The sequence below is a fragment of the Gouania willdenowi genome, chromosome 1 (genome assembly GCF_900634775.1).
Source record: "Gouania willdenowi chromosome 1, fGouWil2.1, whole genome shotgun sequence".
Lineage (NCBI taxonomy): Eukaryota > Metazoa > Chordata > Actinopteri > Blenniiformes > Gobiesocidae > Gouania > Gouania willdenowi.
This window is the reverse complement of record NC_041044.1, coordinates 28,672,615-28,686,544: the sequence shown is the minus strand read 5'-3', so window position 1 is coordinate 28,686,544 and position 13,930 is coordinate 28,672,615. Positions and strand designations below refer to the sequence as shown.

The window sequence follows — 13,930 nt, the reverse complement described above, 5'->3', positions numbered from 1 at the left end:
ATGATGAAACGTGCACTAATGAGGAATCAGTCAGAGTATGAAAGTGAGAGATCTGAATCTTTCTGAGGTTGGGGCTTTAAAAAGTTTCTTTTTTTTTTTTTTAAACACATGAAGATACATTAACACTGGATCTTTGGTGGTTGCCAGCTGTCAAAAACCTGTTGTATCTTAAACTCTTAAAGAAACACTGGTTTGTTGTTTTTCTGGTTTACATTGCCAGAAATAATTTGGTTGACAATGAAAAAAAAAGATGTGATCATAAAGACACCTTTTTTTTCTTTTACTACACTAACATCCTTTTTCTTACCCCTCGAGACAACGCAGGAGTTTAAACCAAAATCTGAAATACAGGGATGTGTGACATGAGTTTCTGTAAACATCGTTTTAGTCACATCTCATTAAGGCATCACCACAGGCCAAGCTGTGAGAGTAGAAAACAGAACAGAGAAAATATATATATATACAATTACAAAGCAACTAGAGCAGCCAAACTGTGGCTATAAAGAAAAATCAGAAACCCAGTGGTCTTTCAGGGGTTTGTGCTGGAGCCTCTGTGATGTCAGACAGGAGGGAGACTCTTAGTCTGGCCTTCCTTAGAGATACAACAATTTACATTCAAGATTTTATTAAAGATTAAAAAAAAAAAAAAAAAAAAAGGGACACAAGCGGTCCCAAGATGACATCCAGGAATGTGTCAGGGCATCATCGCTGCATCAGGCCTGAAGTAATACCTGATGGGCGGGCCAGCAAGGTCCTCGTCTCCGTCTGTCTCTGGGGCGAAGGACACAGTGAGGTCTACGTACTGACGATCTGCTGCTGGTTTGATCAGCTTCTGCATTCTGTGAGACAGTCAGACATTTCTGTAAGGGCTTGCACGATTATAGAAAATATAATAATCACAATTATTTTAGTCATAATTGAAATCACGATTATTTGTCAACTAAAGTTATTTATTTTTTGTACAAGAAGCATAAAATATATTCTTTAAACATAAATAAAATCCTTCAAACGCAAATCAAGTATGTTCACTTTTGCACAAAACAAAACACTTCTTGCACGTGATGTGTCTTTGCTCTAGATCTTCATCATCAAACCCAAAGTGTTCCCATATCAGAGAATTTGATTTGCCATTTGTTTACCAAGTGTTTTTGCTGCGTTTCTCCTGCCATGTTTCAAGACCACTAGCAACAACTTTACTCGTGTTAGCCTGCAGGCTAGCTTTAGCTTTGAGAGGGGCGGAGGGGAGGAACTTGCATGTGCGTGGATTAAACAACCCAAAGTTAGTATTAATAACGTGTGTGCCAAGCTTTATTATTTGTAGATGTCCGAAATAGTGTTTGTTTTATTTAGCGAATAAAACATATGTATTAAAATTCCAAAAAATTATTATTTTTTTACATTATCGTTTTTTCTTGATTATATTATTTTGTAATCGTTGGGTGTAACAATCGAATTTGAGCAGCCCTAATTTTTGTTTTCAACTTCTATAAACTGCTTTTTCATATTGAATATGAAATAAAAAAAAACAGCACCAGTGCATCCCATTCCTACAATATCTCATTTATTTAAGTAAGGGATACATTTTAATGGAAGTAAAAAAGTGCAGCAGAGATCAAGTGATTGTGTCCAACAAGAGGTTTGATGGCTAAATAGGACGTAAAATGAAACATCCCAGTCCATTCAAACCATATTTACCGCCATTGTTAGTAAAAATGTTTGTTTTGCACACAAAGCTACATACCTTTGAGTCTTCAAAAAAAAATCAATGCAAATTCAAAAAGGAAAGCACGAGGTCAGCACTTACGTTACTTTAAGTCTTTTAGAGTGTCCGGGCATCACAGGCACATAAAGCATCTTCACACCGTGGACCACCATGGTGGGTTCAAGCCCATACTTTTCCTACAATGACACGTGAAGAAGAAATACACTTAAAAAGTGATCACTAAAATAAATTGCACAGCACTGGATGGAGTGAGAAAGGTCCTCACCCTCACAGCATTCATGAATTCAGACAGAGTGAAGTCCTCATGGCCAAAGATGGTCCAACAGTCCCAGATGGAGAAGTAGATGTTGTTCCTTGAACATCATCATCAAACAGTCACTAAAGGTCTTTATCGGTAAAGCATTGCAGCATTTGGCATTTCAAATACAGTACAGACATATCCCTATGTTGCTTTACTGATTGGGTCAAAACAAAGAGACATGTCCAAACTGGAACACTTCTCAGAGCTACTGGGTGACTTCTCACCTGATGGGCGTCTTTTTCACCGCAGCAGGCTCAGTGAGCACAAACACAGGGATGGCCAAGTTAAAGAAACAGTTCTTAAAGGATTCAAATCCGTAGCCTCCGACAACCTTTATTAACTCCAAGGCCACCTGAGAACAGCAAAGCCATAGAAAACATTAACATTAAGGCTCAGGCTGAACAAAATGTTACTATTTAAATACAATACAGATACTTTAGCATAGCCTCTAATAAATATAGCAACTATTTCAATAATTTCAAACACAAAATGCAGACAAATTTATACAGTATTGTCAGTGGATTTAAATTGATAACAATCTAATCTGAGATTCTAAATTAATTTCATCCACAATGATCAGACAAGGTAAACACTTCTACTTTAAAACAACAGACACACAAAAATACTTATCCGAAGGCAAAGTGAACAGACTAACACATAATTTCTAATACATTATCATTTATCACACATTTTATAGTATGATTAAATAATAGTTGGTTTAAAGAAAAAAAAAAAAAGCCCTACTTAAATACTTTATTAATCCCAGGTGGAAATTCTGTTTTGTTTTCATACACTGTTATTTTTAGGGACATGCTTCTCACACACTTAGGTCCAAATCAAACAGGATATGCATTAAATAGAAAGATGTCAGAGTGGGGCTGCTTTTACTATGAAGGAAGCGCACCAGAGCAGTGGATATAATAGTTTACTAACAGGTGTGTTGACAGTCTGTAGTGGGAGGAAATACTTTTAAATACTGTATAAACGTATGACTACAGCATGTGTGCATGAGCTACATTATTCTGAAATCTCAGTTCTCACCAATCCTGCGACAGCGGCTGTAGCCGTGGCGATGGCAGGGATGATTTTGCCTGCGATGCGTTTGGTCTTCAGTCTGTCAGCCGGCTCGATGTTGTAAGTCTTGGCTCTGAGTGCAGACGCTGCCGTGATGAAGTCTATGTGGCCGTTACTATCGTCATCCTTCTCAAACTGCAGGGGGCTCATCCGTAAGCACTCTGCACAGTTGGTGTAACGTGTGAATCTATGCTTTTGATTTGATAGGGTGTGTTCACATTGGTGAATTTCCTCTAAGACTTGATTTCCTGCTTGTGTTAATACCTGGTGTGACCCTGTCAGTAGAAATAGCCTGCTCCAGGTGGAGGATGGCTTCTCTCTCTTCCTCACTGCTCAGAGGCAACTTTACCTGATCGGGTTTCTTTGCCGTCTCATCCGTCTCGATGCACTGAACATTCCAAAAAGAAAAGTCATTATATTTTACCTTCTCTTTAAAAAATGGAGATCAGACATGCTTGACTGGAAAACCTTACTTTCTCTAATGGCCTGTACTCTGGAATTTTCACTTCTGAGAGAATCCTGCTCACAGTCTCTTCGGTGAGATCCTGAAAGACAAAAAAACAAAGTCAGTAAAACGATAACTTGATCGAAGTTCTATTTAGGATAATGTTATTAATCCACCTTTTCTGAGTAAGGAACGTTGTAAATCCCTGCAAAGAGTCTGGCAGTGCTGACAACAAAATCGAAGTGCCTGGTAGAAACAAAGAGGAGTTTGAAAAAGCTTCTTAGTAGAATATTAATAGGCTTAAAATGTCAACGAGGCTCTCACTCACAATGGGTCTTGCAAATCAAATTCAATTGGTGTCGGTGGTCTTTTAGGAGACTGCCAAAACAAACCTGAGGAGGAAAATAAAAGGACATTTTTCACTTGGTTTCACTTATACTTTATACAGATAATCTTTGTAAACAAAGATAACAACAAAAAAACAAAAACCTACTTCCATCCTTTAACCTTGTGTCCAGGGGAAAGGAGTGCAACAGCTGAAGAGCCTGATTAAATACAATGTCAGGCCATTAATATAGCAATATAAAAATTAGTTTGAAGTATAGCAAGTATAACTTATATTGTTATAATACCTTTCTTTTGAAATACTTTTCAAATTTGAGCCGAGCTATAGCTATGCACTGTTCCCACTGACTCGGCTGTCGGCTCATCAGCTTGATGACCTGAAAGGAACTCTCCAGACTCTCTCCTGCCTGCATCCTCTAAAACACAATTACATGGTAGACACTGAACTACTGCACTGACGGGATGACTCATCTTAAAACAACAGACGGTGTCGGGTATTACCAGCAAAACGACTTCAGCCGAAGAATGGGTCTGCCAGAAAGCGTTGTACATAGAGGGCTTGTGGACGAAGGCGTTCTCAAACTGAGCAGACAAACGCCAACATCAGGAAATGCATGAACTAAGCTGATATAGATCACAAGGAGAGAACGTTGCTGCACACACCTTGTCTCTGGCCCACTGAATGGTGTGCTCGATAACTGAAGGGAAAGACTTGAGTGTGCAGAATGGGATCTCCTCCTCTGGTGGGTCCCTCTGGACAACAAAGAGCAATGTTAATATTAATCATTCCAAAGATATTAGTGCAGGGACAAAATGAGGTTCTACCCTTACATGGCTATTGTAAGACTCTGTCAGGTTTGGCACAATGATTTCAGTGTGTCCTTTAGTTCCCATGGTGCCAGAGTCCAGGAGAGCTCTCTGATTGGATACACAACGGCTGGAAATGATAGAAACACTTTCAAAAATGCATTTCCACCCACACTCATGTGTAACATAATAACATTGTCCTCTTTTTATATCTTTCCATCTAGTGAAGTCTAACTTAGCCTTACTTAGGGAGGGCTGGTCACAATTATGCAATATAAAATTCTATTTATTTTTTTTTTTGAATGAAGATTGCAATATATGTAGTGTTAACCTAATCAAAAAAAAAAGATAAAAAAAACTTTCCTGACAGACACTTTACCATTAATACCTTTATAACCTACTTCTTTTAGCCAGAACTGATATTTTTTGTTTGAGACAACGTGTATTTTTCTTTCATTTTTTTTCCCATTGTGTATTTTTGCTGTTTTGTATTTTTTGTGGTTTTGCATATTTTTCTATCATTTTGTAGTTGCCTTGTGTTTTTTTTCGAGCGATATCGTGTATTTTCGCTGTTTTGTACATTTTGTGTATTTTTCTTTTATTTTTGTGTATATTTGTAGTTGTGTTTTTAGGAGAAATTTTGTGGGTTTTTTGCTGTTTTGTGGTTTGTTTTTTTTTGCTGTTTTGTGTATTTTTCTTTCATTTTTGTGTGTATTTTTGCTGTCGTTTCATGTATGTTGTTTTGTAAATTTTCAAGCAACAGCAAAGAAAAACATCAAATCTGCTTGAAAGAATCACATTTTTGCATACATAACACTAACCTGTCCACGTATCTCCGAGCCTCCACGTTGTCCAGCGCAGTGACAACCAGGTTGAGGCCGGAGTAGAAGGAGTCGTTGTAGATGCTCTCAGTAGCTGGACACACTTTGTTGAGATGAGCATCTACCTGCATATCTGGGTTGATATTACGAGTGGCCTCAGCTGCTGTGGTGCTTTTTGGTTTCTGGTGTTAAAAAGAAATGAAAGCAAGTTTGTTGAATGCAGTGAGAATGCAAACTTTAGTGAAAAAGTTTCTGGTCGTTGACAAAGAAAATGAAAGTGTAACGTCGGAGAGAGGAGATCTATTCACCTGTAGGTGGTGGGGTCTGAAGAGAAACTGTCTGTTGAGGTTTGACTTCTCAATGAGGTCAGGATCTGTGATGCACACCTGAGGAGTGATAAACACTGGGCGTTATTCAAACCTACAGCAGTAAACAAGGTCCAGGGACCAAAAAAAAAAAAGAAAGAATCAATTGGTTACCTCTCCTGAGCTTCTGGCTAATCCAACCCCAAGCAGGGCAAAGTTTTTTAGCATTTCACAGCCTATGGCACCACAGCCCACCTGGAAACAATAGGTATAGATATTTAAACAACCATTATAATAATATTAATAGCTTGTTATACAGTATTACAATACAGACAAAATTTATACTTTACCATAAAAACCCTGAGCTTCTGTAGTTCAATACACATTGATTCGCCGATGCATGCTCTTAAAGCATCATAGCGATCGCCTCTGGGTAAAAACTCCTCAGGAGAAAGAGACTGAAGTGGTCCGACTACCTCAAAGGCATCAATATACAACTAAAACAAAAAGGAAAAGGAGATAAATTACACATGTAAGTAAGATTTTTTAGTCATTGACAATTCCATGTGTTAAATTAAGAACAAATCTGTCATGTAATTGTCTTTTGTTAGAACATAGAGGGCCTACATTTCAACATACCCACTGCTGCAATGGCGCAAACTTCCCTGTGATGGCTTTCAGCACTTCCTGACTGGCTACGCCACCGACAGCTGCAGCTAGCGGTGGAAGCGTTCCTCTCGCTGTCCTTGACAAGTTGAGCACCAACTCTGTATTCACAGGAGCCTGAGAGGAAAGAAAACACTAGAGTCCAACCGTGTGTGTACGCAGAAAGATGAATTTTCGAGGATCATAAAGTGAACTTACTTTGTTCTTCAGAGTTGCACTAACATCTCCAGCCAGCTTTACTAAAGCCTCAGCATCCTGTAAACACCTGGAGAGGTGTAAACAAATATAATCAAATTATTGTGGATTAAGGGTGCAACGATTAGTTGACAGAAATCGATAACGGAATTAGTCACCGACAAATGTAATTGATGGTTACGTCAACACCCGGAGCTGAACATTGTTTTTCATGAGGAGTGGCTCATCTCACCTTCTATATATCTTTGCTCAGAGCTATATGCACATTACGCCCTAAATTTTGCCAAGAATGGCCCTAAAAACCTTGTTCCTTAAAAACCATTAAAAGAAAGCTTACATATCCAAGCCAAATTTAAAAGATTGGACAATCTATCATCCAATTAGTTGATTAATTGTTCCAATAATTGATGACTAGTCAAGTATTAAAATAGTCTTTAGTTACAGCCCTATTGTGGATACAGTAAAAGCATAAAAAAGTTACTAATAAGGTAGAAAGTAGAAGCTAAAAAACACAGAGATACAAAGATGCAGAAATACCCGATGTTGGGAAGTCTGCTGTGCTGCTCCTGGAAAGTCTCCAATGCCAACATGGCAACATGAATCTGTTGTGGAGCCTGACGGGTAAAAGAGAAAAGTTATATGAACCCCAAAGCTTGTTTTTGTGTATGGGGACACGTGACTACATCAGTCAGGTCATCTTTACCTTGTTTGCTAAAATATCACTAAAACACATGAACCACAGGCAGTTTCTTCTGGTCTATACAATTATGTGAAATATTTGTAAATATGGCTTTTCAGCGGAGCATTATCATTCCAACATTCTTTAAACTCACCTCTGGTTTACTGAAGTCTGGAATGAGGAGCTGCGGATCGTACAACTGTTGCTCTAATGTTTCCTGAAATAACCAAGCAGAATGAAACTGTATCTTACACTGAAACGCATTTGTTTTTAAACTTTTCATGTCCAACTGAAGGGAAAAAATATTTTCTTTACAAATCTGAATGTCTTTGGAGTCTTCACCAGGACAAAATAACCTCCATGTGCATATGAATGGAGGTGGGCTGTATCTCCTATGGAAAAACTGTGAGGGGAAAGGACTGACACGACACACGGGTAGAACAACACACAATATTCAAATTAGAGCAGTGTCTTTCCAACTGAATTAAATCAATTTTCAAAATCGAAACAACAGGATGGCCTGAATGAATCATTTATTATACAGAAATGTAATTCAAACATTTTTTCTATCCATGTAAACTCAAATAGGATTAACAACAATGAAATAAAATCACTGTTGTCATGTATGATTTGTTCTACAACTAAAATGACAAACTAAAGAGAAAAGCATTCCGTACACAGACACTCATATATAAATAGTCCTATCTGTACGTATACAATATACCTGTCGCTTGTCGCACGGAGCCGTTGAGCTCCTCCATGCCTCCAACCTCTCTAAAAATGACACTCTGTCCAGTCTGGAGACCGTGGGGTTGGTTGTCCATGCATGTCACCACCCCAGGATTGTCCTGAAGAGAGAACATGTCAAACATCAAATACATTTACTTATTTAAAGCAGAACTAAGTAACTGTTTCACCTTAACAAATCCTTCTCGTAGTCCCTCTGGGGGTAATACAAGTGTTTATTGGGTGATTGGGGGGGTCTTTCATCTCCCTCCGCTGTCTCTGGCCAGAAAACCACGCTTGCAATGTTCTCTGCCTCCGAGCCGATACGTCTCGCAGCTCTGTTCTCATTCTTGCGGCAAAACGTACTGCTTAATGACATCCCAATACAAACTAATGCTAGACCAGGGGTGGCCAATCCTGGTCCTCAAGAACCACTATCCAGCATGTTTTAGATGTTTCCCCCTTCCAACACACCTGATTGAAAAGTCCAGGATTGTTATCAGGCTTCTGCAGAGCTTGACAATGAGTAAATCATTTGAATCAGGTGTGTTGGAAGAAGGAAACATCTAAAACATGCTGAATAGTGGTTCTTGAGGACCAGGATTGGTCACCCCTGTGCTTGACTATTACCAGCCTTGTGGCTGCTCACGGTTGTCTACAAATTCACTTTTCTTAAACTTATATCATGGTGGAGCCAGTAAAAAAAAGGCAAAGCCGAGCTTTGTCCGAGGAGGGGAGGAAAAAAAATGGGAATAGGATCGACAGAGGACTCAAACACAAATCCACTTGGCGTAAGCATATGCTGGATGGCGAGAGCTCAAAGGAAAAGAAGGCTGTAAATTGGATGCAGACTTGGCAATTTTCATGTTTGATAGTACCCACCTCTTCAGACATTTCTTCGTGTTATCGTTCTTCTACTGTCTTGGGAGAGCGAAGGTAGGGTGGGGCAGGCGGCGGGGGGTGTGGAGTGTTTACAACAGTGATATTGTGGAATGTTGCAGATGGTAATGACGATAAAGACAACTTCTCACTTTGAGCACAAAACGTGTGTCTCATTTATTGAGAGAAAAACCTCCAAAAACATTCTGGCGCCTGCGCATAACCCAGCCGCTGCTACACACATCATACCGCTCTTTAAAGGGACCGCACTGTTTACATTAAACCTACGACAGACAGAACTCTAAATACCAATGTTTCCATGTTATGGTCAATACTGTCCATAGTCATGTCTGCAGAGATCACTACAACATAACCAAAAGGGACCTTTAGGGGGAGCGCTGAGCGCAAGTTACTTAGTTCTGCTTTAGGCATGCACAAATATATCCAACATTTAAGATGATAGGAGTAAATGATGAATACATGATGATTAAGGGAGAGAGTGACTATTACCTGAGAAATATTTTGGATGAAAATCTCCTTGGGCTCCTCTCCTGTTGGATCTGACACCTCAAACTCTTCACCAAAGTCGCAAAACACCCGCACGCAGATGCCAAACGCATCACAACTGATAAACTGACAAGATACAGCACAATGTATTAAGTTAACAGCCTCCAAGTTTTCCATTGGTAGGAAATGTTTGAGATGCAGGTGTAGACTTACTCTGATGGGGGGCTGTTGGGAGTGGCAGAACTCATTTACTCTCTTCTGGAGGCTCAATCTGGCCTCTGTCAGAATCACACACTGTAGAATAAAATAAAACAACATGGTTAGTACCCATACGTTGCACTGGTACAACACCTGAGCTGTTGCATTGCAAGTCAGATAAGTTATGAAGTTATCACACAGCCACAATCATACGTTTGAGTAAAAAGAGAGAAACTACGGCAAAAGACATTGTGAGAACCCAGAGGAAATATTTAAACGTGCCGGATAAGAATTGAATCTTAAATTTACAGACTCTGAATGCTGGTTTCTCACCTGATACTTTCTGAGGAAACTGAGATCTGTGTTGTCATCCAGAGGACACAAAGACGTGTCAACATGAACATAAGGGTTCAACTCTGCTACCCGAGGACACACTACCTCCACTCTATAAAAACAGCACAAGGTCAGTAACAACAAGTTGTGTTTAAATAAATACATGAGGGGGAAAAAAAAGGAAAAGTGAAGGAAAGCAAAATGTATTAGATCAAATCTCGAGTGATGTGCATCATGGTGTGTTTTACCTCCTCCTCTGGTTAAAAACATCCTCTTTGTGGATAAAAAAGTTGCAGCCCAGATCCCAGGTCTCACATTGCTTTGTGTCGTGGAGGGTAACTGCCTGTAAAAACACAACAATACAGACAATGTGTATGCGCACACAAACTTTAGTATTATTACAAATCCTCATGGTGATGATTCATATAAAGAAATGGTAATATTATATAATAATTATTGGCATATTTAGAAAATGTCCCACCTTCACCCCAGCTAGGACAATATTCTTTGCTATAAAATCAAAAAGCAAGGGATTAGCAAGCATCACGTGAACAGACCTTTTCATTGATTATCATGTAATAAACATTGTTTTTTTGGCTAACCTATTTCAACTCCCAGTCCTCCCATTCCACTGAGAAAGACTGAAGACTGGGCCATCTGGTGCATAGCACTGTCTCCGAGGACATATCGCTGGCGGCTGCAAAGGAAGGAAATTAAAAAGGTGTGACTTCTAATTATTTATTTATTGACTTTTTAATCCAAACTGATGCTTAAGCAGTGACAAAGAAACAAAACCAGCTTCAAAAATGTGCCACATTTTGTTCTGAAAAAGCACACATATTGCTGTTGTTAGACACATGTTATGTCAATGAAACACATTGGGTCATGTTATTGAAGACACTGCTATAAGCAGAAAATCACCTGCTAACAGTCACAGAAAAAGGTAAACGTACCTGTAAAGTGAGTCGTCAATCTCCATGAGGTCTGCAGCCATTGTGGGAGGGGAAGGAGGGGGATTCAGAGATAAACGACCCTGTCTGTAAACACATAAACAAAGACAGCACTAGTGATGTAAACAACCAACGCCCTGTTGACAGTTAGCTTGTTAGCTAACTCTAAATGCCTCGCTGCTAGTTAGGTGGTGTTTATTTGCCAACACTGGCCGTGTAGAGATGATGTAGCTGCTCGAAACAGACTGTCAGCACAACAATAAGAATGCTACAATAATAACACCGGTGGGTAAATGAAGCTGATGCTAACAGCAGCTAGCGGCCAGCTGGCTGAAGCCGGTAGAGAGGACACATGTCACAGCCTTTTAGAGACGCGTACATTTAGCTAGAACACAATTCACACAACAGACAAATACAAAAGATTTAACAGCGTGTTATAAACCCCAGTAGTGTCCATAGTTTAAATGGGGTAAAATAATAAAATAAAAAATACCTTATAACTAGTCAGTTTGCACGAGTGAAAGCCAATGAATGGATGTGATGTGGATCCGGGTTACCACGGTCACATGACCCCTATTGAACCAATCAGTTTCAGGAGTTTTTCCTCAGTGCGGAAGTAAAGTCATGGCCAACAATATTTATAAAGTAGGAAAAGTTTATACTCACAAGTCAAAACTATCCGCGGTTAAGCTTATGGAATGCCGTGGTGCTTTTTATTATTATTTAGTTACGGAACAGGCTTCCATACAGAAACATACACAAATGTAAAATTAATCATTTTTCAAAAAAGACTTATTCATGTACTTCCACTATTTTCTACACTATGTACTAAGGGTTGAATTCTGAGAAAATAATAAACAGCCAAAAAATGTGTTTTGAATGAATTGTTATTCAAGGTGAAATTAAAGATAACAGTCAATGTTGCTATAGACTGCAGCAAATGCTCAGGTTTTATCTCATATTTATGACTTTACTATCTCATAATTATGACTTTAATATCTCATAATCATGACTTTACTACCACATCATTATGACTTTCTATCTCATAATTATGACTTTCTATCTCATATTTATGACTTTACTATCTCATAATTATGACTTTACTATCTCATAATCATGACTTTACTACCACATAATTATGACTTTCTATCTCATAATTATGACTTTACTATCTCATAATTATGACTTTCTATCTCATAATTATGACTTTACTACCACATAATTATGACTTTCTATCTCATAATGATGACTTTACTATCTCATAATGATGACTTTACTACCACATAATTAGGATTTTCTATCTCATAATTATGACTTTACTATCTCATAATTATGATTTTACTAACTCATAATTATGACTTGCCAGGCTTCCATATAAAATTGATTTCACAGCATTTCATAATTACTACACACAATTACATCCCTTAAAGTTTTGTTAGGTAATATTGCACAACCACATTATTTGATATAAAAAGCAGGACTTGAACAACCAGTTCAAGCGCTCACCAGTGAACAAAGTGCCTCTTGCTGTTAATCAATAATACAGTTTATTGTATTAATAATTCTAACTCTGAGGGATTATACTGACTACGAGGGGTTGAGCTTACGCATCCTCATGCATATTGTTTGGGAAATGCAATTTGTTTATTCGTGGTTTTTTGTTTTTTTGGCAGTGGCTATCTGTACGGTTGCCATATAAATATACCCAAATTCTATCCGTACGCAGCGCCCCTCATTGACCAGTTTAGGTCACGTGACTAAGACTAAACCAAACCGTAAACCTAACAATAACCCTAACCCTAAAAATTGTTGCGATAAAAGGTTATAACCTAACCCTAACCCTAACACGCTGTACTTCGGTAAACGTACAAATTGCACAGGGGGTTGTTCGTACAACACTTTCTTTCTTTCTTTTTTTTTTGGCATTTCCATTTGGAAAAGTGTTTATTCCTGGTTCATTTTCATGCTTTAGATAAAGTCTGCCACACCAAAAAATAAGCATTTTGTTTTATTGTACTAATAACACCCACATGATTGCAGTTTTATCTTTGTTTTCATTACCTCCATCAATTACGTGTTGGCTATATACTGTATATATGATTAAAAATTATTGCAACTGATTTGAAAGGATAATTGAGCTACATTCATTGACAACTTTTGTTTCTATAGGATTCATTGATATCATAATTTGTTTATAAATAAACAAATCAATAGTTTATGTTATTCAAATGTTGTATATTTATTACATTCTTAAACAGTAGTGCATTTGTTCCTTTTTGCCCCAAGCACAAGAAGTGGAAAAGGTATATTGACCTCCTTTCTTTAAGCCGATTGATTGCTGATTTCTGGCAGAATGATGTATTTTTACCTTCTAACCCTAAATAAATATAATATAATCTCTGATAACATAATTAAAACATTAAATAGTGCTGAGGACATCCTTTTATTCCCTCCTGACTGAACAAGGAATGTATACTATGGTTCACTACATTTATAAAATTGAATTAAAAAGGACTCGAACCAATGACATTTGGATTTTAGGTATAAAAATCAAATGCTTGAACATTTAGCCTTTTTGTTGTAGTTTTGTACTTTTGTGTGACACAGTATCAATGCAAATATGTTACATGTAATTTAATTTCTTTTTGTTTTGTATAAAACTATAGCTGGGCACCCAATGAGATGCCAAACTGGTTCCAGCCAGAGAAACAGCACAGAGCGTGCAATGTCAGTTTGGGGCCCTTCGCTGTTTGAAGAAACAAAGGTCAATAGTCCAGTGAAACATTTACCTTATACTCACACTATTTCTGCTTGATGTCTAGGTGACCCAAAGTCAGTTTCATGTTTTAATTGTATCTGTTGGAGCCTCAGTTTGTTTAGAAACTTCTGTTTTCCTAGTTCGATCTGATGTTGGTGGAGCCTAAGCTTCCTCTGAGTACTAAAGCTAGATTTGACCCTGACAAATTAAAGTTCATT

The 13,930-nt window shown here is 38.1% G+C and overlaps 1 protein-coding gene across 1 annotated transcript; it reads right to left on the bottom strand.

Moving 5' to 3' along the window:
• Positions 1–207: 207 nt before the first annotated feature.
• On the bottom strand, positions 208–11,511 carry uba6 (ubiquitin like modifier activating enzyme 6). Its single transcript, XM_028444544.1, has 32 exons — positions 11,448–11,511; positions 10,958–11,041; positions 10,607–10,701; positions 10,486–10,514; positions 10,253–10,347; positions 10,005–10,116; positions 9,687–9,767; positions 9,477–9,599; positions 8,086–8,209; positions 7,677–7,780; positions 7,516–7,578; positions 7,220–7,296; positions 6,686–6,752; positions 6,461–6,604; positions 6,172–6,318; positions 5,996–6,076; positions 5,825–5,902; positions 5,517–5,698; positions 4,720–4,825; positions 4,552–4,641; positions 4,390–4,470; positions 4,176–4,304; positions 4,037–4,088; positions 3,872–3,935; positions 3,720–3,789; positions 3,572–3,643; positions 3,363–3,486; positions 3,066–3,259; positions 2,249–2,376; positions 1,989–2,076; positions 1,805–1,899; positions 208–839 (listed from the first exon to the last, which is right to left on the bottom strand). Exons 2-32 carry the CDS (start codon positions 10,996–10,998, stop codon positions 695–697), a joined length of 3,081 nt encoding a protein of 1,026 aa, XP_028300345.1. The 5' UTR covers positions 10,999–11,041; positions 11,448–11,511; the 3' UTR covers positions 208–694.
• Positions 11,512–13,930: the final 2,419 nt, after the last annotated feature.

What these genes read in the sequence shown, in the direction of transcription:
- uba6 (XM_028444544.1), bottom strand. Translation starts at nt 10,998, where the DNA reads ATGGCTGCAGACCTCATGGAGATTGACGACTCACTTTACAG. An exon ending in TTGTCCTAGCTGGGGTGAAG is followed by an intron (nt 10,348 to 10,485) that starts GTGGGACATTTT and finishes GTGTTTTTACAG; the next exon opens with GCAGTTACCCTCCACGACAC. An exon ending in CTCCAAAGACATTCAGATTT is followed by an intron (nt 7,579 to 7,676) that starts GTAAAGAAAATA and finishes TGGTTATTTCAG; the next exon opens with GAAACATTAGAGCAACAGTT.